This window comes from Natrix helvetica (genome assembly GCF_964273705.1).
Source record: "Natrix helvetica genome assembly, chromosome: 5".
NCBI classification, from domain to species: domain Eukaryota; kingdom Metazoa; phylum Chordata; class Lepidosauria; order Squamata; family Natricidae; genus Natrix; species Natrix helvetica.
The window spans coordinates 19,436,046-19,460,385 of record NC_138551.1 but is presented as its reverse complement, the minus strand read 5'-3'; the positions used below and the strand labels follow the sequence as shown (position 1 = coordinate 19,460,385).

At 39.8% G+C, this 24,340-nt stretch overlaps 1 protein-coding gene across 1 annotated transcript in view; it reads left to right on the top strand.

Moving 5' to 3' along the window:
* Window positions 1-18,632, top strand: part of PRKCI (protein kinase C iota) — a 45,544-nt gene extending 26,912 nt beyond the window's left edge. The window contains exons 10-18 of the mRNA XM_081955585.1: window positions 402-499; window positions 1,500-1,586; window positions 2,530-2,665; window positions 3,991-4,078; window positions 10,577-10,702; window positions 11,196-11,275; window positions 12,749-12,838; window positions 13,569-13,684; window positions 15,882-18,632. Of these exons, the coding sequence (XP_081811711.1) occupies window positions 402-499; window positions 1,500-1,586; window positions 2,530-2,665; window positions 3,991-4,078; window positions 10,577-10,702; window positions 11,196-11,275; window positions 12,749-12,838; window positions 13,569-13,684; window positions 15,882-15,969 (909 nt within the window). The 3' untranslated portion in view covers window positions 15,970-18,632. The remainder of the gene's footprint in view (window positions 1-401; window positions 500-1,499; window positions 1,587-2,529; window positions 2,666-3,990; window positions 4,079-10,576; window positions 10,703-11,195; window positions 11,276-12,748; window positions 12,839-13,568; window positions 13,685-15,881) is intronic.
* Window positions 18,633-24,340: the final 5,708 nt, after the last annotated feature.

Here is a 24,340-nt window from a genome sequence, read left to right as displayed (position 1 = left end):
TGTAGTTTCATTGCATTTTGTGATATATTCAACCTAAATATGCCCAATAATGCATAAACCTATTAGCAAATCTCAAGTTATCATGTGGTGTCAAGAGATTTGATTGAATTCATTGATGGAATGCAGTGAAATAAGCATAGAGATTAAGAGCTGTGGGAAATGTACGTTTTTTCACTTGATACGTAAAGCTGGAAACTTTAGACTCCTCCATGGTGCCCTAGGAATTTATGAACAATTGCTGCTTGCGGACATGGAGAGTACATGATTTTCCACCTTGCTATTATAAGAGTAGATATCACTGCTTATCTCTGGTTCAATAATCAACTTTAGCCAACAGGTTTAAATAGCATTTCCCCGAAAATATTGCAAGACAAGAAGTATTCTGTGTGTCATTGTTACAGGATATTGACTGGGTTCAAACAGAAAAGCATGTCTTTGAGCAAGCATCAAATCATCCTTTCCTTGTTGGTCTTCACTCATGTTTTCAGACAGAAAGCAGGTAAACTAGGCAATATGTTTTTTGCACATATTTTCTATTCTTTTTATAAGAGATTGTTTATACTTTGGTTAAAAAAAAAGTATTGCTTTCATTTAAAAAAATAATTACATCATTACTTATTTGCAAAAGTGATTTTCAGAAGAAAGATGATCAAATAAAGAAATCATCTACATAATTAAGAATATTATCACATAAAGCAACATACACAGGGTTTTTAAGATGGAAAGATGAAAATATATGTTTTACACACCCAAAAAACTTTTGATAGCCGTAAGAATATATAAATTATAAAAAATATTATTTAACTATAGTCTTATAAGAAGCTAACATAGGATAACTTGGTGAGAATTCTGAATAGGTTTGGGTTTGTTTTCACATAATAATATTTGGAAATTTCAGCTATAGATTACGTTGATCTATGTAGAAAAATGTTAAAATGGCTTTGAGTGTGGAAAAACTGATCAAGAGTGATGATATGAACAAAATAATGTAATATGTAAATGACCCTTTGAAAATACAACTTCCTATGTGGAACAGAGGCAGCTCTTGATACTAGGATTAGAAAACCTGGTAAGACAGAGTGGAAAACAACCCCCCCAAACAAAATAGATTGCAACAAATTAATCTTTGTAATTTTCATATCTGCTGTCCTGCTCCCATACTTAACATGGTGATGATGAATAAATTCTCACTGACATTCTCTAAGGAAGACTTAATGAAAAGAAATAATTAGTCTTAAGGTGTTTAGGAATGCTTGGTGTTCTCCCTATCTTTTATCATTATAAAAAAAAAAGAGAGGGAAATTTATAAATAAAGCACAGTCATATGGGGGGGGGGAATCTTACAAATTGGTAAAGAATAAATTTGCTTTACAACGAATAGCGAGGAAATCATATTGTGAGAATTATGATCGCTTAAGATTCATAAGTAATAAGTAGGTGAAGGATGATAACCGGATACGTGAAAGTTATCCATCACATAATCTCTCTTTGTGATTTAGGCTATTTTTCGTGATCGAATATGTGAATGGAGGGGATCTCATGTTTCACATGCAGCGACAAAGGAAATTGCCAGAAGAGCATGCCAGGTCTGTGCTGCTTTGACGTGAATTTTGCAGACTAGTTAGAGAGAGAAAACAAATATATTTGAGTGCAGCATATTGTTTTTTTTCCCCTGGGTATCAGCACTTTTTCTTTTGTCTCCTTTTTCTGGGAGCTGAATGGCTCTGATCCCAGCACTGCCTCTTCTGTTTATTCTTTCCAGCTTGGCTGAGAAAGGGAGAACAATCTCTCTCTCTCTCTCTCCCGCTTACATATTCATCTTTTTTTCCACATTAGTTTTCCTTGCCTTTCCAAGGATATTTTTTTGAATTTGTCAAGAACCAGAGATTAATTTTCCACAGACCCAGTGGATTCCGTTCCGCCTCAAAGAGCCTCCAAAAGTGTTAAAGAAGTGATAGTAAACTATTTAACATTTTATGTCACTCAGAGCCAAAAAAAGTAACAATTACAGTTAATGTGGAATTAACAATAATTACCACTGCTGCTGCTCTGTGCAATTATTGGTGCTCAACTGAAACATGGTGGCGTCTGGCTGTTACTGGTAATTATACCAATCTTCTTCCAGCTTCCTCAGATAACGGCATATAAAAAGCAGAACCTTTAAAAAAAATGAGCAAGATGAACTGTAGAAGGAATCTTGGGCACAGAGGCTTGGCAGTCAGCCTGTTAGTAAGGATTAAATCCAGCTAAGCAAAAAGCTGATCTGACATAAAACCGGGAAATTTATGGTGGTTTTAAACCACCTTTAGGTAGAAAGCAAATGTGTACCTTGCCCCGTTTCTGATTCAAAATATTCCATGGATCTTCCCATCCAATAGCTTGTTCAGGAGCGGTGTGATGCCACAGCCTAAAAAGGCGCAGTGCGAAGAAAGTTTAAGTGCTTTCATTTTTTCTGGGAAAAATGACTTAGTAGGCAGGGATCTATCCACATTTTTGGAAGTGTATTTTAAAATGCTGGTTTCATTTTAGGTTTTACTCTGCAGAAATCAGTTTAGCTTTAAACTACCTTCATGAACGAGGAATAATTTATAGAGACTTGAAGCTGGACAATGTTTTGCTGGATTCTGAGGGACATATCAAGTTGACTGATTATGGCATGTGCAAGGTGAGAAGCAAAATAGCCACAAGTTGAAACATTTCTTGGTGAATGCCTTTTGATCAGAAACTGCTAGTTTCAAAAGCTTAAAAATGATTAAAATGCAGTAAGACCTTGGTTTTCTGCAGCTTCAATTAATGGGATAGAATGAAAAATTTCCTGTGGACTTCTCTCCTTAAGTTATCACTGTTTGGCGTCAATAGTTGGTAATAGTTGGCATAATTTGGGTCTTTTATATCATTTGTGTAATGTATTATTTATACCAATTTATGTTATTTGTATACATGGAAAAGAAATGTCGACATTGGACAACACATTTTTTCAAAGGTTTTGCTTTCAGAAAAGCTTGGTGATAATAACAGACCCCTTCAAACTCAACACAAATAATTTCAGAGTTACTATCAGAAGGAATCTTGAAAAATATCAAATTAACTTTTAATGACTATAACTCATTTAATTGCATAGTGTTTCTGACATGCTGCATGAGTTCAACAGGACTAAAATGTTTTGCTGCTGATTTTCATTTGTACTTGGTGTCCGTTGCATCTCACTTCAGTGTCCAACAATAGTCAGCAACACTGATGGATTTCAGTTGCCCTGATACTGTTTTTTCTTTGTGGCAACAACTTTTCACCATGTTCATCACCTAGATTTTCAAGAAAGAAGTACAATTGTGAGTTCAGAAAATGAATATTCAGTGACATGTTGCACTTCATGGTCTTGTGTGTTGTTACATGCCACATTTTTCTGTCTTGGAACGAAATTCTTTTGGAATAACCTTTTTTTTTTACGTATTGCAACTTTATATCTCTACAGATAACCCAGTTGTACAGTACTTGTAGTTCAACAACAGCTCTATGTTTCCGTATGTTTTATGTGTGCGTAGTAGCCAACAGGTCATGAAGGGCATTGCCATTGTGTAAAAACAGAAGATTTCTGTAAAATGGTACATGATAGATTAAATAACAGGTTGTTTTCATGATTAGCAATTCAAAATCCATAAGATTCATCCAAAAGTGTTCAGGAAGCAAAATCTTTGTTGTCCAGTGTTATGTAATGTCATTAGTCACATGTACTGTGTCAGTGAGATACGTTTGGTTTAAGCATGTAGGTGTCCATATTGGGCAAGAAGGAGACTGAGTACAGATCATTAGGAATTTTGTTAGCATGACTTAGTTTTTTGTTTACAATAAGCAATCAGAATATCCATATATCCTAGGTCTTGGCCTTACTAGAATGTAAGTTTATATTCCTTTATATTCCTAAAATGAATGGGAAGCAAAAGATATATTTGAACTGTGTAAGATATATTTTCCTTGTTTCTATTTTAAAAGGAAGGATTACGACCTGGCGACACCACCAGCACTTTCTGTGGCACTCCTAATTATATTGCTCCCGAAATTTTACGTGGAGAAGAATATGGTAACTCTTACTATTTTTGTAAAATGTGTAGTTAATATCCTAAATAAGTGAAACTTCAACCAAGCAAGTGTTGCGCTTTCCTTGATTAGTCAATGCTATTCACTCTATCTCTCAATTTTAATCTTGCCGTCAAAAAATAATTTAATTTAATTTTAATTTAATTTAATGCTTCTAGACCGCCCCCTCTCCCGAAAGGGACTCGGGGCGGTGTACAGTTCATACAAAATATATCAGATACAATAAAATTAAGTATGTACAGTTGACAGTTGACATGGAGGAGGTAAGAATGACATTAAAAGAACTGTACAAAGCAGATTAAAATAAGTTCAAACCCCTAAAAACAAATACAGTGAATTAAAAAACCCCTAAAATAACCAGATATAGTGCGTTTGCCAGGAGGGACAGTTGAATTATGCCAGGCCTGCTAATCGGAACAGGTGGGTCTTCAGTTTTTGCCGGAAGGAGCGGAGGTCAGAAGTGGTTCTAATGTCGGGGGGGAGGTCATTCCAGAGGGTTGGGCCCATCACAGAGAAGGCCCTACTCCTCGGTGTCGCCCGCCGGCATTGTCCAGTGGATGGCACCAGGAGAAGTCCCTCCCTGTGTGAGCGTATTGGCCGCAGGGATGTATGTGGGAGGATGCGATCCCGCAAGTAACTAGGTCCCGTGCCATGGAGCGCTTTAAAGATGGTAATCAGCACCTTGAAACGCACCCGGAAAACCACAGGTAGCCAATGCAGCTCGCGCAGGAGAGGTGTTACGTGGGAGTACCTCGTACTCCCCATCACAGCCCGCGCGGCTGCATTCTGAACTAACTGCAGTCTCCGGGCGCGTCCCAAGGGCAGCCCCATGTAGAGAGCGTTGCAGTAATCCAGGCGGGACGTCACCAGCGCATGAGTGACCGTGCGTAGGGCATCCCGGTCCAGTAGGGGGCGCAATTGGCGCACCAGGCGAACCTGGTGGAACGCCCCCCTTGCCACGGCCGCCACATGGTCATCCATTGACAGCCGGGCATCAAGGAGGACGCCCAAATTGCGCGCCCGTTCCACAGGGGGCAACTGCTCGCCCCCTATGGCCAGCGATGGAATCAGCTGGCTGAATCGAGGTGCCGGTAGCCACAGCCACTCAGTCTTGGAGGGGTTGAGTTTAAGTCTGTTGTCCTCCATCCAGACCCCGACGGCCTCCAAACACCGGGACATTACTTCGACAGCCTCGTTGGGGTGGTTTGGAGTTGAAATATACAGCTGAGTATCATCAGCGTAGAGGTGATACTCAACCCCAAAACCACGGATGATCTCACCCAGCGGCTTTACATATGTGTTGAACAGGAGAGGCGAGAGGACCGACCCCTGTGGCACCCCACAAGTGAGTGGCCTCGGGGTCGACCTCTGTCCCCCTGTCAACACACATTGCCTCCGGTCGGAGAGGTAGGAGCCGAACCACCGCAAAACGGTACCTCCGACTCCCATCCCCTCCAACCGGCGCAATAGGATACCATGGTCGATGGTATCAAAAGCCGCCGAGAGGTCTAATAGGACCAGGATAGAGGAGCAACCTCTATCTCTGGCCCTCCAGAGATCATCAACCAACGCGACCAAGGCTGTCTCTGTGCTGTGCCCAGGTTGGAAGCCGGACTGGCGTGAGTCTAGATACTCGGATTCGTCAAGGTGTCGTGGAAACTGCTGGGCCACCACATTCTCAACAACCTTCGCTAGAAACGGAAGGTTGGAGACTGGACGATAGTTAGCTAGCTCCATTGGGTCGAGTGAGGGCCTCTTAAGTAAGGGCCTCACCACCGCCTCTTTCAAGGCGGTTGGTAAGGATCCCTCACCCAATGAGGCATTCACCAGGCCCAGAAGCCAGCCTCATGTCACCTCCCAAGATGCCAGTACCAACCAGGAGGGACACGGGTCCATTAAACATGTGGTGGGTCGCAGCCGTCCACGCAACCTATCTAAATCCTCGGGGGCAACAGAATCAAACTCCTCCCAGGATGGTCTCACAAGACTCGCTGTTGGCGGCTCGTCTGGTCCACTGAGTGGGGCCCATCCGCTCCGGATCTGAGCGACTTTGTCCTGCAGATATTCCCCAAATTCCTCTGCTCTGCCCTGTAAAGGTGCCCCCTGCGTCCCCTGTGACAAGAGGGAGCGGGTCACCCTAAACAGGGCAGCAGGGCGGTTATCCGCGGACGCAATAAGGGTGGCACAATATCTACGTTTGGCCGCCCTTAATGCCACCAGGTAGGTCCGCAAGTAGGATCTTACCTGTGTTCGATCAGATTCGGAGCGTGAGGACCTCCACCTGCTCTCTAGACGTCTCCTGTGACGCTTCATCACCCTCAGCTCCTCGGTATACCAAGGAGCCCGGGTGGGTCGCTGCCGCAGGAGAGGTCGCAAAGGCGCAATCCGGTCCAAGGCCCCAGCCGCCGCCCTATTCCAGGCGGCCGCTAGGTCCTCCGACCGAGCGCGGGTCAGGGCTACAGGTAATGGCCCAAGCTCCGTCTGGAACCTATCCGGCTCCATCAGGCGCTTGGGGCGGTACCAGCGTGGACCGTCTGGTCCCGCCTCCTCGCGGTGGGGGGTAGCGCCAGGGAAGTTAAGCCGGAGACATGAGTGATCTGACCATGACAGGGGTGTAACAGTAAAATCCCCTCTACCCAGATCACTCGTCCACTGCTCAGATACAAAGACAAGGTCCAATGTGTGGCCTCCTTCGTGTGTGGGGCCCTGAATTAACTGGGTCAGGCCCATGGCTGTCATGGAAGCCATGAACTCCCGAGCTACCTCAGATGCTGCTCCCGTCGACGGCAGGTTGAAATCTCCCATGACCATGAGCCTGGGGATCTCAACCGCCGTCTCCGAGATCAGCTCGAGGAGCTCGGGCAGGGCTGCTGATGTATAGCGAGGAGCCAAGTATACAATCAGCAAACCCAACTGCCTCCGTGGGCCCCATTTCACACCAAGGGACTCACACCCGGATATCTGAGGAACAGTGAACTCCCTCGGCTCTAGACCTTCCCGTATAACTACCGCCACCCCACCACCCTTACCCAGGGCCCGAGGCTGATGGAATGCACGGAAACCTGGTGGGCACATTTCCACGAGGGGTAAACCACCCTCGTGGCCCAACCAGGTTTCCGTTATCCCTGCAAGGTCTAGCTCCCCCTCAGAGATCAACTCATTAATGAGGGGGGCCTTGTTGGTTACGGACCTTGCATTGCAAAGCATCAGCCGTAGGCCCGGGCTCTGTAGTTCCTGGCCACCTAGGTTGCGGGGGTTGGTGCAGACGACCGGGCATAGCCAACAACCACGGTCTCCCAACCGACCTTGTGATCTTCTCTTGTCCTCGCATCCCCCCCTCCCCGCGACCGTTGTAATCAAACAACCCTCTATTGGAATCTCTTGTTCCCTCTCCCCCCCCGCTCCGCTCACTTCCTTCCCGGACTCACCTGTCCGTCCAGCACTGGCACTGGCGCCTCTCCCGGCCTGGTTATCACACCCCCCCTCCCTGGAACCCCTTAATAACAATAAAAAACTTTTGGATAAAAAGCCCCTCAGCCTCCGTTTCTTCCACCTCTCGGGGTTCACAAACCCGTCATCAAGGCAGGCCCTTGAGAGAGCCAAGGGCCATACCTGCGAGAGCGGGGCCTCCCGCAGGCGGAGCAGGTCTAGCCTTGAGTAAATTGATGAAGTATTAAAACCCAATTGGGTAAGGGTGCAGATGGTAAAATTAATAGTTAATAGCCGGAGGCTGAGATGTTACTGGGGAGCTGGAGGGGAAAATGTTCCAAATATTTCCGGGACGTGAAGGTGAAGCAGGTGGAGATATCATAAAATGAGGTGACAGTCCAAGGTGGATTGAAAATAAATGTAGTACAGATGTGGGTTCCTTAGTAAATGAGGGGTGGCCTTCTAAGCCCAGCTGTTTTTGGTCTTAGTCTGGGCAGTCAGTTGGGCTCATCCATGGCCCTAACACGGGTCTTCAGTGACCTCTAAGGTTCCAGGTCATCCCCAACCATTATTTAGGTCTTCTTCTTTCTACTGGTTCCCCAACATCCTCACCTTGACCCCCCCATCCGGCGTCTCAGTTCTCAGTTCTCTTAACATTTGCAGCAATTTGGGAAAAGCTTCCAAAATTATCAGGATTCTCAAGACACCAGAGCAAAATAAAATATACTTTTCAGAAAAATACATTTTGATCCTGCTTTTAGTTATCAATTACATTTATATCTCACTTTTATACTAGAAGCTCAAAGCAATGTACATGACTCCTATTTTTTTTCTCTTCATAATACCCTTGTAGGATGGTTTCAGCTGATTCTGCCAAATTCTGTGGAACCTTCTGTAGCTAATTCTTACTAATTCAGTTTTTAAAATCAACATCAAGTTGTATTGTTTTATCTTTCTCTTTAGATTCCAAGATATTTATGTTTGGATGTCTTCTGTAATCCATATGTCCAGAGTTGTGTTAAGTTGTATTTATAAATAAATTTACTTAAATAACAGTGCACGAAACCATGTATTTATTGAACATGTTGAGACAACACTCTTTTTTGGAAAAAGTAATGAAATACTAGGATTACTAGCTCTTATAAAATAGACTTTCTAATCATTACAATGAGAGACAGTATAGTCCCTTCCCTGTAAAAGAACCATTTACATTGGTTGCCACCGGTGGAATCAACTTTGCCTAATAAAGATATATGGAAGTGAATGCTCAATCAAAATAAAAGTTTATGGGTCTCAGAAAAGGAGTTGTTTATTGTAATGAAACTGAAAGGTTTACTAAACAGCTCAATACAGGTAGCCCCCGGGTTACGAACATTTTAATAGTGAATGTTTGAAGTTACGCAATAAGCGCACCCTAGCGTTTGCAAACAAGGCCAAAACTACAAATCTTGCAGCACCACGGCAGTTGTTCGCCATTACGAATAACCAACCGCTTTGCAACATTCGTCCTGTATGTTGCCTTCTGCGGTGTGGATCCGACTCTCAGAATTCCCGTTCGGGCATCCAGAGGCCTTGCCTGGGACGTTGAAGGCAGAAATGGAGCTTCTGAGGTTCACATCTGCCCTTCAGAAGCCCCGTTCAGGCATCCAGGGGCCTCGTCTGGCATGTTGCCAGCCAAAATGGAGCTTCCAGGGTCTGGATCTTGGGGGGGAGGGCGGGAGGGGGCTTGGGTGGTCTTAGGCAGGTGGCTTGTTCCATCAGTAGCCCCCTCCCCCCCATGGCTGTCCCCACTCTGAAATACCTCATGTGCACTTAACGAGCCTTGCATTCAACTAGCGAATGCATGGGCAAAAGGAGGGAGTGATCCCATTCAAGTACGAGATTCACTTACACGAATCCTCGGGCATGAAATGGGCAGGCTCCGTTTCATTCGTAACTCGAGGACTACCTGTACATAGTCAGGAAGATAGTGTACATATGAGGAATATACAGCATTGTGGTTTGGGATTGCTTGCCTGCCTCCAAATCTAGGTAGCTCCTGGTCATTTAGGCAACAGTGCATTCTCAATTGTAACCACTATATTTTATAGGAGATTGCCATATAAGTCTGTGAGCTGAAACTTAAATAAACGTGGATCATTTCATAAAGAAAGTGAAAGTTGGCTGAGCTCAGTAACATCAAGAACCAGAATTGGCTCGGTATATTGTTTCTTGAACCAGAATCTCTTTATCTATTAATGGAAGTAAATGAAGCTCTGGTCATAACAACTACATACAGAGTTATGGATAATTCTAAAGAATTCACATATTTTCTACCGTCCTTGTAAGCCTTTATGCTCTAAAATTTTATTACATTAGGCAAAGAGAAGCATATTCAGCCTTTTACTGAATTCAACTAAACTCAGTTTAGGAATAAAGACATACCCAGTATGTGAATCAACACACTGCATGTTAAAATAAAGTCAGAAGTCAGATTCAGTTTTATTGGGGAAATCCAGCCATTGTTTTACTGTCGCTTAACCACTGTCTATTGGGGGAAATTTTATGAACCCAGCAGTTGCATTTGTTAACCTAAGTTTAACATGTTCGTAAACCCAGTTTATCTTTCATGAAGTAACATGTAGGCTTAGTTGTCAAAATAAATATTTTGCTGTACTATACTATTTCAGATGATGCTGTAGGTAAAAAAAAACACCATCCATTTAAAAATACTTTTTTGTGTATAAAATCGGAGTCTAGCCTCGTTGACAAGAATGCTGGGCTAAAAGACCTGCTGCCCATATATTTTTCATTTTATGTTTCTGTGTGTGGGGAATATCTTCTGTTAAAATAGAATTAGGTTTTCTCAGAATTTTTGAGAGATCCAGAAAATTGATGGATGTGTTTAGAAAATGTTGAAATTCTTTAAGCATGTATGTTACTTCAAAATCCTTGTAATCGGGTTCAAGCTCTTAATATAGTGATATTTATTGCATTATCATAATTTTTAAAGTAAATAGGTTGATTGGATTATGCTCCTTAATGTGTTATATTGTCTTCCTCTAACTCTTAGGATTTAGTGTGGACTGGTGGGCTTTAGGTGTCCTGATGTTTGAAATGATGGCGGGAAGATCTCCGTTCGATATTGTTGGAAGTTCTGATAATCCTGATCAAAATACAGAAGATTATCTCTTCCAAGGTTAGTTAATTCTAAACGGCTATTAGTCAATGAAGAAAAATCACTTGCATGGTAAAACTGAAAAAATATAGCAGATCTTGCCTTTTGATTTCCATTTCCATTCATGTTTGCTGAAAATACATGTATAGTGACATCATATACTTAAAACACCACGGGAGATGCAAGTAAATTATTTGTTGCTAGGGGAAAAAAACCTGTGTTCCACAGAAAGCAACATAGAAATTAATTAAAAATTAATAAAAAGATATTGTGTGGCGTAAAAAAAAGTCTGGTTCAGCAGAACAGATAGATAGGAAAGATTATAGTATTGTTCTCGTTGAAAGAAGGTAGTGGAAACATCCTTTCATAATATTGCCAAAAAATCCCTACAAGTTGTGTCCATGATGTCATCAGAAATTACACTCAGTTTGAAGGGGACTTTGACTCCAGTCCCCAGAGATATGTTGAGAATGCTAATTGATGAAATTTCAGTGCCCCTAATTATTTCTTCTAGTTATTCTGGAGAAGCAAATCCGTATCCCACGGTCCCTGTCTGTGAAGGCAGCAAGTGTTCTAAAAAGCTTTTTGAACAAGGTGAGAGTTTGTGCCATACATAGTTTGAAGTCCGCCACGGTTAAATATGCATCTTGCAGTTACAAAGTTGAGAAAGAAGTCTTTGGAATGATCAAAGCCAGTTTCTTATGAGATCAGCTTAAAAGTATTTGCCCGGAGTTTTCATTTTATTTTAGTCTGGGTTTATTTGCAGTCAAAACTCACTAGTGGAATCTGCTCCCAATGCAAACATACTTAAGACTTTACCTTTAATTCTGAGTTTGACCTTGCACGAGTGATTTGTGTTTAATGGTGTCAAATAGAAGGATTCCAATGAAAGCTTGCCTCTCCTGCATGCTGTGACAATGGAAGAAATTTGTCTTTAATCTTAGTTTTTAGTTATTTATCTAGGCAAGGAATCGGTTAGAGAGGCCTCCGCAACCATTTTGATAGCATCACCTATTTCTCTGCAGGAGAAATACACTATTTTAGAGAAGAGATCTCGGAAATATTAAAGTGGGAATGGCCAGCGTATACAGGTAGACTTACAGGATTGAGGTTTAAGGTCTCTGGGTACTTGTACCATTTCCTAAATTGATACATTTCTACATAAAGTAGTAATTAATTGGCGTGTTAGCATTAAGGGTGAATAGTTTTAAACGAAGCCTCAAGCTAAAAGATCAGACATCTATCATTTATATCAGTAATTATAAAAGGATAATGAAAAGCTATACAAAATCTCCTTTTGCAGAAATTGAAATTTTTCCACATTGTTTTAAAAGGAACATTGCGTATTTTTCAGAGTATAAAATGCACCTTTTTCCCTCAAAAAAGAGGGTGAAAATCTGGGTGCCTCATATATACTGAATACAGCATTTTTGGCCTCCCGAAACCCGCCCCCTTTGCAAAAATGGCCATACATAGCCTTTAGGAGGCTTCCAGAGTATTCCTGGGGGTTGGGGAGGGCAAAAATGAATGAAAAACAGGGCGCTTTTGCTCGTTTTTTGGGGGGCAGCTCCCAGGATCACTCTATAAGCCTCATAAAGGCTATACATGCCCTTTTTTGACAAAAAAACAGGCCATTTTTTGCGAAAAACAGGCCATTTTGGGGAGGTCTGTGCAAAAACATTTATTTTAATATTTGCCTCTTCAAAATCTTGGTGCATTTTATACTCCGAAATATACGGTAGCTAAAAATGCAAGTACAAAGGTGGCATGGGGTAGCAGCTGTAAACTAACTGAATTTGCCTTTACTTTATAGGCTTATAATTGAGACATAACTGCAGTTAAACAATACAGATATTCCAGCTGTCATGCTTTGGCATAAAAATAGCAAAACATAAACTTGTCATTCAAGGCATTGTCTGTGTGAAAGAACATGATGCCACAGATTTGCTAAAAGTTAAATAGCTGCGGTCATAGATAGTAGTTGTGCAGGAGTCCTATGTATCTACTTCAAAAGTATTCATGTAGCTTTTATTATTCAGATATATGCTTATTTTTTTTCATTCCTAGGAGCCGAAAGAACGCTTAGGATGCCATCCTCAAACAGGTTTTGCAGACATTCAAGGACATCCGTTTTTTCGTAATGTTGATTGGGATATGGTAAGCGTCTCTGTAAATATTGCATTTAAAAGCTTCAGGCACCACTAGTGGATCTTTGTAATCTGATTCAATCAGTCAGTTTCTAATACCGATAGGACAAAGTTGTTAAATGCTTTGAGATTTCCCCATATAATTGCCTTTTGTAGAACTCCGAAAGATTCACACAAATCTTTTATGTAAGAATCTGAGGTAACAATAAATTCAGGGGGAGGAATTTGGTAGGTGAGGTTGCTTAGATTTTTAAAAGAATTAAGAAATACTGTCTTTTTAAACACTGAATAAGGTAACGCTGACAAAAGATTTAACGCCATTTAGCTTCTCAAAATCATTTCTGAAATCTGTGCTCTATATAATTCTGGCATTGAGAATAAGGAAAAAGCGAGGGGAATCTTCTGCTTTCAGAAGCATGATCCCTTCTATAAGCAAGGAAGGAAAATACCATGTTTTCTGAAAATGTTGGAAAATATTCTTCTGGAATGTCTACTTCTCTAAATTAACCTATGGATTCTGCAGTGTATTGCTTATTTGCATAATTCAACAGCACAATCAAATTGAAAATTCAGCCCAAATCAGAGGTTTTGTAATAATATACTAAGTAAGAATCTGAGTTAAATTTGTGAGGCAGTCAAGGAAACTGTAACATTAAAAATCAGATAAAACCAGTGATCTTGGAAATATTATCCATTATTTATAAAAAGCTATATTTTAATGCTGAACGCTTTATTCCTAGATGGAACAAAAACAGGTTGTTCCTCCATTTAAACCAAATATTTCTGGAGAATTTGGTCTGGATAACTTTGATTCTCAGTTTACCAATGAACCTGTACAACTGACACCTGACGACGAGTAAGTAAATGATTTCAGAAGTTAATATACCCTGTTTTCCTAAAAAGAAGACCTCTCCAGATAATAAGCTCAATCGGGCTTTTGAGCATATGTGCTAAAATAAGAAGCAACTTAGAACTGAGGAGAAACTTCCTGACAGTTAGAACAATTAATCAGTGGAACAGCTTGCCTCCAGAAGTTGTGAATGCCCCAACACTGGAAGTCTTTAAGAAGATGTTGGATAGCCATCTGCCTGAAACGGTATAGGGTTTCCTGCCTAGGCAGGGGGTTGGACTAGAAGACCTCCAAGGTCCCTTCCAACTCTACTATTGTATTGTATTGTATTATTGTAAGACCTCCCCAAAAATATTGCAACACAGCAGCAGCCATGAGGTGACCATGCTTGCCTCCTGCACCTCAAAAATAATAAGACTTCCCCCAAAAGGAGGCCAAGCGCTTATTTCGGGGATCAAAAGAAAATAAGACCCTACCTTTTTGGTATCAGAAAAATACTCTTGTAAGCCTTGCAGTTGTCATGAAACCATGTTCTGTGGAGTGTAAAAGAGCTATGTATAACCTTCATGCTCATGTTCGAATGTTCGTTGCTTAATGTGGAGGCAGATATCTTCTCTAGCTTACATGTATCTTGATGATAAAGAAACATAGAAAATTCATGACAGAAAAAGACCTAGTGGTCCTTTGCGCCTGCCTTTTGAGTTTATTTGGGTTTTAGTTCTTTTTTCTTTCTTTCTTATTTTTAATAATTATTTTATATATTATTAATTTTATTTATTTATTTTTGTTGGATGATGGGCATGTGTTCATCCCAAGCAATTTTAAACTTGGTTACTGACGATTGACCCACTCTCTCTGCTGGAAGTTGGTTTCAAATTTCCACTACTCTCTGTGAAGTCACACTTTCTAACATTACTTTTCAACTTCCTGTCCATTTGAAGTTGCACCCTCATGTTCTTGATATGATTGACCAATTAGAAGCAGGATATTTAACTTGATATATCCATGGGCTGATTGAACATGGGCTTGAATTCTTCCCCAGAAATGACTTTCTTAATGTAATGAATAGAAAGACTGGCGGTAGATTGGAAAATAAAAGTCTTAAGTTACATTAACTTCTGCAATTCAAGGTCAGTGGGGCCAATCTAATGGTTTGGTCCTGTACTGATAATTCAGTGTAGGAGACTGACACAGGTAGTCCAAAATTATCTGACATCACTTCATGAAATCTTTGGGTAGAGGATTAGCAAGTTACTTCGTGATTCTAGCTGAAGATGCCACAGATTGATGTACAGGAATCTTCTAACAGTTAACACCTGGTTAGAACTAGATATGGGTCATAAATAAAAGTTCACTTGTGGCTACATAATGATTCTAAACGGATGCCTCTTTAACTCCTCCTCTTTAACTCCTCCCCCTGGTTCTACCAGTCCTCCTACACTTGAGATTATTGAGATCCACGCCAACAGGATGGAGGTGAATCTCAATTAAAAACAAAACAGCCTATGGTCTGTATTTCTGCAGGCACATGTTTAGGAGGTGTGCTGCAGAATGATGAAATGTTTAGCCATACATGTCCATTCACAGATTTTTCTATCTGAGTCCATCCCTGTAAACAATGGGCAAGTTTTACTTCTTCTAGAGTTCATTATTTATGATTCAAGGAGAGAAGAGTACCTGAGGACTATGTATATTAGACATTTAAGATCCTCAATTTAATGGCCATAATTGAGCCCAGAATTACAATTGTAAGTTGTGCTGGTTGTTAAGTGAGTCACCACGTGGCCTAACCCTAACCTTTACTACCTTTTTATGATAGTTGTTAAGCGGATGTAGCAGTTGTAAAGCAAAATTTGCAAAAGATGGTCATGATTGTTACGTGAATCCATTGTCTGCAATGGGTAGGTTTTTCTGGAAACAGGAAGTAAATGCCAGTTTATGGCAAAAAAAGATCATAAATCATAGTCACGTGACTCCAAGACAGGGCAACTGGCTCTAAAGGTGGCCCGGTTACAGAGCACTCCAAATGCAGTCATGTGACTATGAGGGAGTGGCCTTTGGAACGTCAAATCTCAATCATAAGTAGTCCTGGGGAGGTCCATTGTAATTTCGGTTGCTAAGCAACCAGTCTTAAGATGAGGACCACCTGTACTTTAATTTTGGAATAGAAATTTAATTTTGGTATTGTTGCTCATATTTTCAGTGATATTGTAAAGAAGATTGATCAGTCCGAGTTTGAAGGATTTGAATATATCAATCCCCTCCTGATGTCAGCCGAAGAATGTGTCTGATCTCCAACGCGCAACCTGTGCCATCTTTTTTATAAATGTTTTGCCTGAATGGATGAAAAATGTTTCTGTTGGGAAGCAATGGATCCAATGCATTTGTCATCTGGTATGAACTTTATCATAACGCATCATTAACTTGCTATGAGCGGAATACTTTTTCATTGATATAAAAGGAAACAAAAGAATAGTAACAATCACACCAAAATTGGAGTCTAAGACACGGTAATTGTTCTGGCCAGACGTTATCTAATATGAAATAAAAGATTTTGCCAGATGTTCTGCTTCACATGTAAAGTTAGTTTGTGTTTTATAGATTTGCTGTTGTATTAAGTGATGTTTAGCAAATTGTATATAAAGCGTGGTTTTTCTGACAACTCGGTTTAGCGATAGTAAGACTGCATCGTTTTTTTCCTCCCTCCATCTTTACTTATTTTTACTGACTGCTTTGTCCAAATTAAGCTACCAAATTAATTTTGAAAACACTTTTAATTAAAAACAAATTGCAAAACAAGAAATATCCCCACACTTGAATGTACTAAATGTTATGTCCACACAAGAGAGGAGCTTTTATATGGATAGTATAAAAGGCTGCTCTCATTTTGTAAACGTTCTGAATTTACTGTGAATTGACTTCATTATTGAGACCCCATTGAATTTGTTGGGATGTGCTTCTCATTAAATGTCCCTATAATTACTCTCTTGCGGCAATTGTGACTTTGAAACATCTTATGTATACTTATTATCTGTATCCCTTAAGAATTATGAATGAAGCCCTCATTCTGCAGACTATATGAAAGTGATACAGCATTTCCGGTGACAGTGATAGACCCATGGATAGTAGATGCAATGACATTAACGGTTCTATTTATAAAAAAGAATTTTCTTATTAAGCACATGTACTTCATTGCTTTTAACGTTTAGTGAAATCCTTTGATAACTTATGCTATATAAATGAGTGCCTTCCTCAGCTTTTTGATTACTATATAGTATAAAGCTAATTTAAGCAAAAAAAAAATCAGTCGTTGGGTCTTTTTGAGTAGAAATAAGTAGATGATGTTCCAAAAGTAGGTCTAAGGCGGCTATCTCATATTAACGGGGACCATAATTTATTTACACAATGTTTTTAACAAGCTGGAGTACTATGTATAAAACAAAAAAAGATGTTGAGACTTCGGGAAAAAATGCAAAGAAAAGCAACTAGGATGATTAAGGGCCTGGAGACAAAAACACGAAGAATGGTTGAATAGGAATTGGATATGGTCAGTCTAGAGAAAAGAAGGACTAGGAGAGACATGATAGCAGTGTTCCAATATTTGAGGGGCTGCCACAAGGAAGCGGGGGGGGGGGGTTCAACATTTTCCAAAGGACCAGAAGGCAAGACAAGAAACAGTGGAAGGAAACCAATCAGGGGAAGAATTAAGGAGAACCTTCCTAACAGTGAGGACAATTAACCAGTGGGATGGCTTGCCTCCAGAAGTTTGTAGGTGCTTCATCACTAGAGGTTTTTAACAAAAGACTGGACAGACACCTGTCTAAAATGCTATAGTTTCTCCTGCTTGAGCAGGGGATTAGACTAGAAGACCTCCAAGATTCCTTCCAGCTCCGTTCTGATTGATATATCATGTTTACCATTATGATATGCTATGAATCAGGAGGAGCAATGAGAGATAAAGAGAGCACCCACATAGTCACATCAGCCAAATCAGTCTGGCAGTCAATGGGGTGACAGATTTCCCAGTTAAATCCTACAGGTCCAGATTACTCTTTTTTGCTACTATGGCGTTTACTGAACTTCAATGCATTGGGGAAAATTTGTTTATTTGAATAGTATGAATTATTTTGTATTATTCAAATAAAAACACTAATTGATTCTTGTACTTTCACTATAATGCTAACAAGTGGTGTCATACTCAGGGTACATCTAAACATCTTTTTAGTCCTGGTAAATTTTAGAACTGGTAAGTGATCTTTAGTTAATCTTTTGAGGGGGACAGCAATTATTTCTGTGGCATAAATTTAAATGCTTTACTCCTTCCCTCTTCCTTTTCAGATTTCTTCATTACAGCAAATAAAATTAGGCAACTTACAATGGGCTTATTACAAAATGGTTTTCTTACCAGAAGTACTTTGTCTGACTTGCACAAGTCTAGAATAAAATTTTAACATTCAAGAATTGTAAGCACAAAATTGATCCATTTACAGACAGAATTGCTTCTATTCCGTCCTGTAAATGTGTCTGTCTGTCTGTCTGTCTGTCTGTGTACATGTATAGTGTATATTTCATTTTGTGATATCAACTTCAACAAAGATTTGAATATTAAAACAGATGTATTTTGAGGGTTTTTTCATATTTGTTTCAGGTAAATGCCATGATATTAAAGTGTTAATTTTTAAACCTTTTTATTAAAACGTAGAAGCTATTTTAAAGTAATTGAACTAGGAATTCAGATATGGACAAGTTAATGCCGCATGATGGGATGTAATGGTTGGTTTTGTATAAAAACTGTGTTGGTGGATGTTTTCACTGAACTTGTTCTGTTCTGTTGTGAGTTTCCTTCTTTTGTTGCCTTTGATATTTGTGTAACCATCTCCTGAAATTTCTACATACTTTTTAAACTGTCATTTTTAAGTTTCAAAATAAAATAAAAAAGCAGGGCTTTTGTTTATATCCTGTGTTGCAATTTGTCCTGCTCTTTTTCTCAAACACCCTTGGAATGACTACATTTGCTATTTTTCATGTAAGAGTGGTGTAAACATTGTCTTTTGCTTACACTTAATTCTGCTTTCTCTGGCAAGAAGCAGACAGTGATGTGTATTGCTCTGGAATGCAGACAAGATAATCAACCACTTCAGAGTAATCCCATCCATGTCTCCTAACCAGTAACCAAAAACAAGCATACTGTAGGTATCCCCACTAGCACTTACGTTTTTGGTTTTTCCTGGTTCCTCAGTAGTGCAGCAACCTTTTTCAGGGAGCTACCCAAACTGCGAAGGACTTTTTGTTGACAGAAAGTCCGTTGTAATGTAGGATATGATGCAGCGCAAACCTCAATGGGCCAACCTAATAGTTAAAGCCCCACCTAACTAAGATAAGCAGAGAACGCATGCTTACTCACAGCTATATTCCTTCATTAGGCAGAGGAGTAAACAACAATAAGTTGGGTGGTTGTGTGTGACACCAGTGCAGGGTATAAATTACTTCCAATGCTATATTCTCTGGTTGGTTGAAGCTGCGGGTCCCATATTTCTTTCATTAATTAACAACAGCCTTATGTGAAGGTTAACTTTGTTCCAAAGTACTGTTTTAGCACTTGAGCTTTGTGTTTTGGGGGCAGGGGGAGGACTTAGAAAGTGCCAATAGCAAATCTGCTGCTTGTTCCCCTAGGGGCACTATGAAGCTCGCCAACACCATACAGAGCTTTCATACTGACAACTAATGTGTTAAAGTATGCTTCATTAAGAGAAAGGGTGCATGCTACATCACTCGTGGTGGTGTGTGAGAATTTTATTTTATACAGAAGTGAGAACTATGCACCAAGAAAAAGAGGAGAATACAGAACCGAGAAGTACGTAATAAAATGCCTATGCATTAGCCACTAAAAACGGGATACAAGATTTAAGTAGACCTCGATTGCAGGATGGGGAACATAAGCTGTGCACAACTGGTCTCCGAAAAGGAATTTTGTGACCCTTGAAAAGAGGTGGACTTTAAAGAAAACTGGGAAAACTGAATTTAGGCTGGGTTGTAAGTCTAAGGAAAACAGTCGAGTGATTCATAACTATTCATTATCTCCACTAAAGCTTTTCAGGTATTACTTGGGGGGGGAGAGAGAATTTACAAAATGCAGCAAGTAAGATCCTATGTCAGGGGTCGGCAACCTTAAACTCTCAAAGAGCCATTTGGACCCGTTTCCCACAGAAAAGAAAACACCGGGAGCCACAAAAACCTTCCCGTGCCTTGACTATTTCCCGAGGGGCCACAGAACTAGCATATATAGTTGAATTAAACGTTCTGTTTTCTTCTGAAACTTTTCTTTTCTTGGATTTATCCATGGTTGGCCTACCGGGGGTCGAAAAGCTGAATAAATCGTGTGCCGGCGGGTATCACACATTGGTGATTGTGACGCATATTTTGAACAACGGGGGGCCACAGCAGAGGGATGAAAGAGCCACATGTGGCTCCAGAGCTGTGGATTGTTGAACCCTGTCCTATGTTATTTTATGGCAATGATGATAATTCTGTGATAAGCTATTGCTTCCGACTAAAGATGCAACTATCAATCATTTAACTCACAAATTTTCAAAGTTTTTGTGTGAGAGGGCTCTGAGGCCATTCCTTCTGACTGACGTCTACAATATATACCTACCTTTAAATCTGGTAAGCTATTAATAGTAGTGAGATGAAAATTGCTTTGTATGGTTGCTGTAACTCTTTGCAAACATGTAATGCTAATTCTTGGTAACCATATGGTTAACAATAGGTAAAATTTAGAATAACTTCACTTTCTTAATAATGTCAGGTTTTAGTTAAGAATTTGCAAGGAAACAGAGGAGGAGGATGTGATAACAAAGGAACACTAAGAATTTCACTTGGAAAGAGTCTGATTTCTATATTCATAGGCCTTTCTGTTCATAGGTTTTTAAAGCTCAATGTTCAATGTTGTTCAATGTTGCCTTAAAGACACATTCAGTAAAAGGTTCAGGGATTATCTATTAGGTGGGGATTAACAATATATTTGAGCATTAGAATTTCAACACCCATCTGCTAGGAACTGATGAAGGATCATTGGTTATAAATACTGAATAAATAAAATCAGAAATTGTTCTTGAGCAGTTGCAAGCTATTCTTTTTATAAATCAAACCAGTTTTCATAGATTATGGATTTTTTAGAAGGCACTTTTCTTTCCGCCGTCGTGTTTTAATTATGTAGTCGGTTAATGTAGGAAATCACATCTTTTGTATGACAGATGTTTACAATGGGCACGGAAAATTAATTCATAAAACAGTGTGATAAAATTCAGAATCCATTTTAGCAGTTTGAAGAACAGGCTTGGTGTGTGTCTTAACCAGTTTGACAGGAAGGTTATTTTTAATTTTTTTGTACAACCCTAGTCAACACCTTTCTTTTAACGTGAAGCAATTTGGGAGAGCAATTTTCACTTGGGTATTAAAAATGCAGATCAGTTGTCTCGCTTTTCCCTTCATGTGTGGGTGAGAGAGACATCACCTATCAGGAACCACATAAAAAAATGTGAAAGGTGAGCTATAAAGAGACCTTAAAATTGCACCGTGGAATTTTCACACTGCCACACAGAAAGCTCCTTAAAAGAACTTGTTACATTTATTTTATCTTGTATGAGAACTCAGAGCTTTACAACTTTGCTAGCAATCTTGTGGACATAATGAAAGTCGTGGATTTGGCGTTCTGATTATATAAATTACATTGTTCCACCATTTCCTTTGCTCCTTCCCAGTCTAAATTTCTTAAAATTGAGCTCACCACCCAAGGCTCTTAAGAGAGGAAGTTGGATTTTTTTTAAAGTAGAACCTAATAAAGATGGTTCTCAAATCATGACCACAAATGAGACCAAAATTTCCAGTGCTAAGTGTTGAATGAGCTTTGTCCCATTTTACAATCCTTCTTGACGCAGTTGTTAAGTTAGTAACATGGTTGTTAAATGAATCTGGCTTCCCCATTGACTTCACTTGTTAGAAGGTTGCAAAGGGTGATCACATGACCCCGGGACACTGCAACCGTCATAAATATGAGGCAGTTCCCAAGCATCTGAATTTTGATCGTGTGACCATGAGGATAGAAGACTTAAAGGCTTTAAACATTGCATGAGAAGACACTGGAGTTCTTGCCCCAAACAGAAAATTCTGGAGATCCCTTACTGCTTGATATACTACCATACCATGGGAGGATGGGATGTTAATGACCACGGGAATGCTGCAATCGTCATAAGTGTGAAAAATGGTCATAACTCATTTTTTCTACAAAGACTCACTAAACCAATGGTTTTATTTGAGCACTATCCGTAAAAACACATTTGGTTCTGGCTGGTTTACAGATAGTCCTCAAACACAACCAGATTTATTATTCAGCGAGGTTTATTATTCAGCCGCGTCTTGCTAGTTATTTACTTTGCAAGAAATAGTCTGTATTTCTCTCCCATTCCTATTTGAATTTATTTTCGATTGTTTCTTAGGCAGTTCTCTGACCTCTTACCAAGTAATCTGAATCTCCTGTTAGATCAATCCAGTTGACAATCACACTCCTAATTTGAGTTCCCATAGCATATTATCCATAATACATATATATATTAGCCCTAATATTCCACCCTATTGTCTGTTTGCTTTGACTGTCGTCTGTGTGATTCATGAACCTAGCCATTGTGATTTGAAAGCAGTGTTTTATTGCTGAGCAAATAGTCTGTGTGGGAATTCAACTTTGCAAGCCGTGGCTTTTTGCACTGAAAAAAATCTATCATCAGGGCCAATCGAAACAAGTAGCATTACGTCTCCTTTTCTTGAATGACTTCGTTTGCATATTACTATTTAACATGCCCCTTATTAGTACAACTGGAATTTTTAGAGCTTTCATCACTTTCTTCCTCTTTCCATTCAGCTTGCTCTCTGTTCACAACGAATGAGACCATACTACAGAAGTATATATACACCCTACACACGACTCCCTCCCTCTTTCTCTCTCTCTCTCCATCTATGTATATGTACTGTATATGTATATCAGTAATTATAATTGGGGTCGCGATGGGTCAGACACAACTTTGCGACTAACAACCACAAATTATAACTACAGTAAATTACTATTGTATATTTACATTACTATTGTACATATATATTTGTAACATTAAACATACATTATAAATATATAAATACATATTCTCTCTCTCTCTCTCTGTGTGTGCGTGTGTGTGTGTGTGTAAATTATACACCCGATGTCAATGTTTCTCTGTGGTATCTGCTACCCAAAAACTCCTTATATTTTACTCAGCAAATCATGGCTGTGCAAATTGTGATTAATCACAATTGTTTCAATTTTTGGATGACTTTAATGTGTCTTTAACAACTTTTTTGCACCAGTAGTTATTCCAGCACAGTATAGTCATTTCTTTTTCAAGTGAGTCTTATAAACACAGACATTATTGAATTCATTGCAAATGTATTTTTTTCAAATTCAAATATGTTGCCTCTCTCTTCCCTTTGTTTTCACCTTTACTAGAATTTAGAGGACTTGATCCTTAAGTCAAATATTTGGTATTTTTGCTTAGGGTGCACTGCATATTGTTTTAATCATCCTGCCTTAGTAATTTAGACATGGGTGAAATTCAGCAGGTTCTGACAGGTTCTGGAGAACTGGTAGTGGGAATTTTGAGTAGCTCGGAGAACTGACAAATATCACCTTTGGCTGGCCCTGGGGTGGGAATGGAGATTTTGCAGTATCCTTCCCCTGCCATGCCCACCAAGCTATGCCCACAGAACCGGTAGTAAAAAAATTTGAATTTCACCCCTGAATTGAGACTGTTTTAGCCATGAAAGTAGCTGGGTAACTTTGGGCCAGTCACTCTCAGTCCAAAAAGAAGGAAAGGACAAACCACTTCTAAAAACAGTTTCCCAAGAAAACTAACTAGTCCGAGTTGTCACCGAGAGTCAAAACTGACTTGAAAGCGCACACACTTATTGTGCATTTTCTGAAATTTATGTGCACCCATAACTAGATTATATATTTAATTGTGATTGGAGGCTACACAGATGGTTGAGAAATATACAGGAAGTTTCATTAAAGGAAAGGAAACTGGCTAACAATGACTCCTCCCTGTATTAAAAAAAAGTCTTGCCAAATAAACTTTATCTGATTCTAACAGCTGTGATGGAAAGCAATACTGTAAGATGAAAAAAAAACTTGTTACTTGTAAGCTTCAGCTTTATAGTCAGAATATATGTAGACGTTAAAGCATAGTTTCTCAATCTCAGCTTCTTTAAGATATGTGGACTTCCCAGGCTAGTTGCTAAGGTTTATAAACTCTTGCAAGCTACATTTAAAAAAAAAGAATAATGGGAGTTTTGACCAGACACCCTAAAACCAAACACCTCAAGACAGTTTTATCACGAGATAATATAAATTACCCATCGAGTGACACCAGAATCACATCGCAATTCAGAGGGAAGTCAGATATTTTTGGGTAATGGATGTGGGAGTGGGGAAGATGTCACTTGGATTTTCTGCTTTAAGCAATTCATTGCACGAACGCTTTGCTTTCGAAATGGCAGTAGAGTGTCTGGTTTTTCCCAACCAGGTGAACTCCAGATGTGCCAGAACTGCAACTCCCAGAATCCCTAGCCAGGAATTCA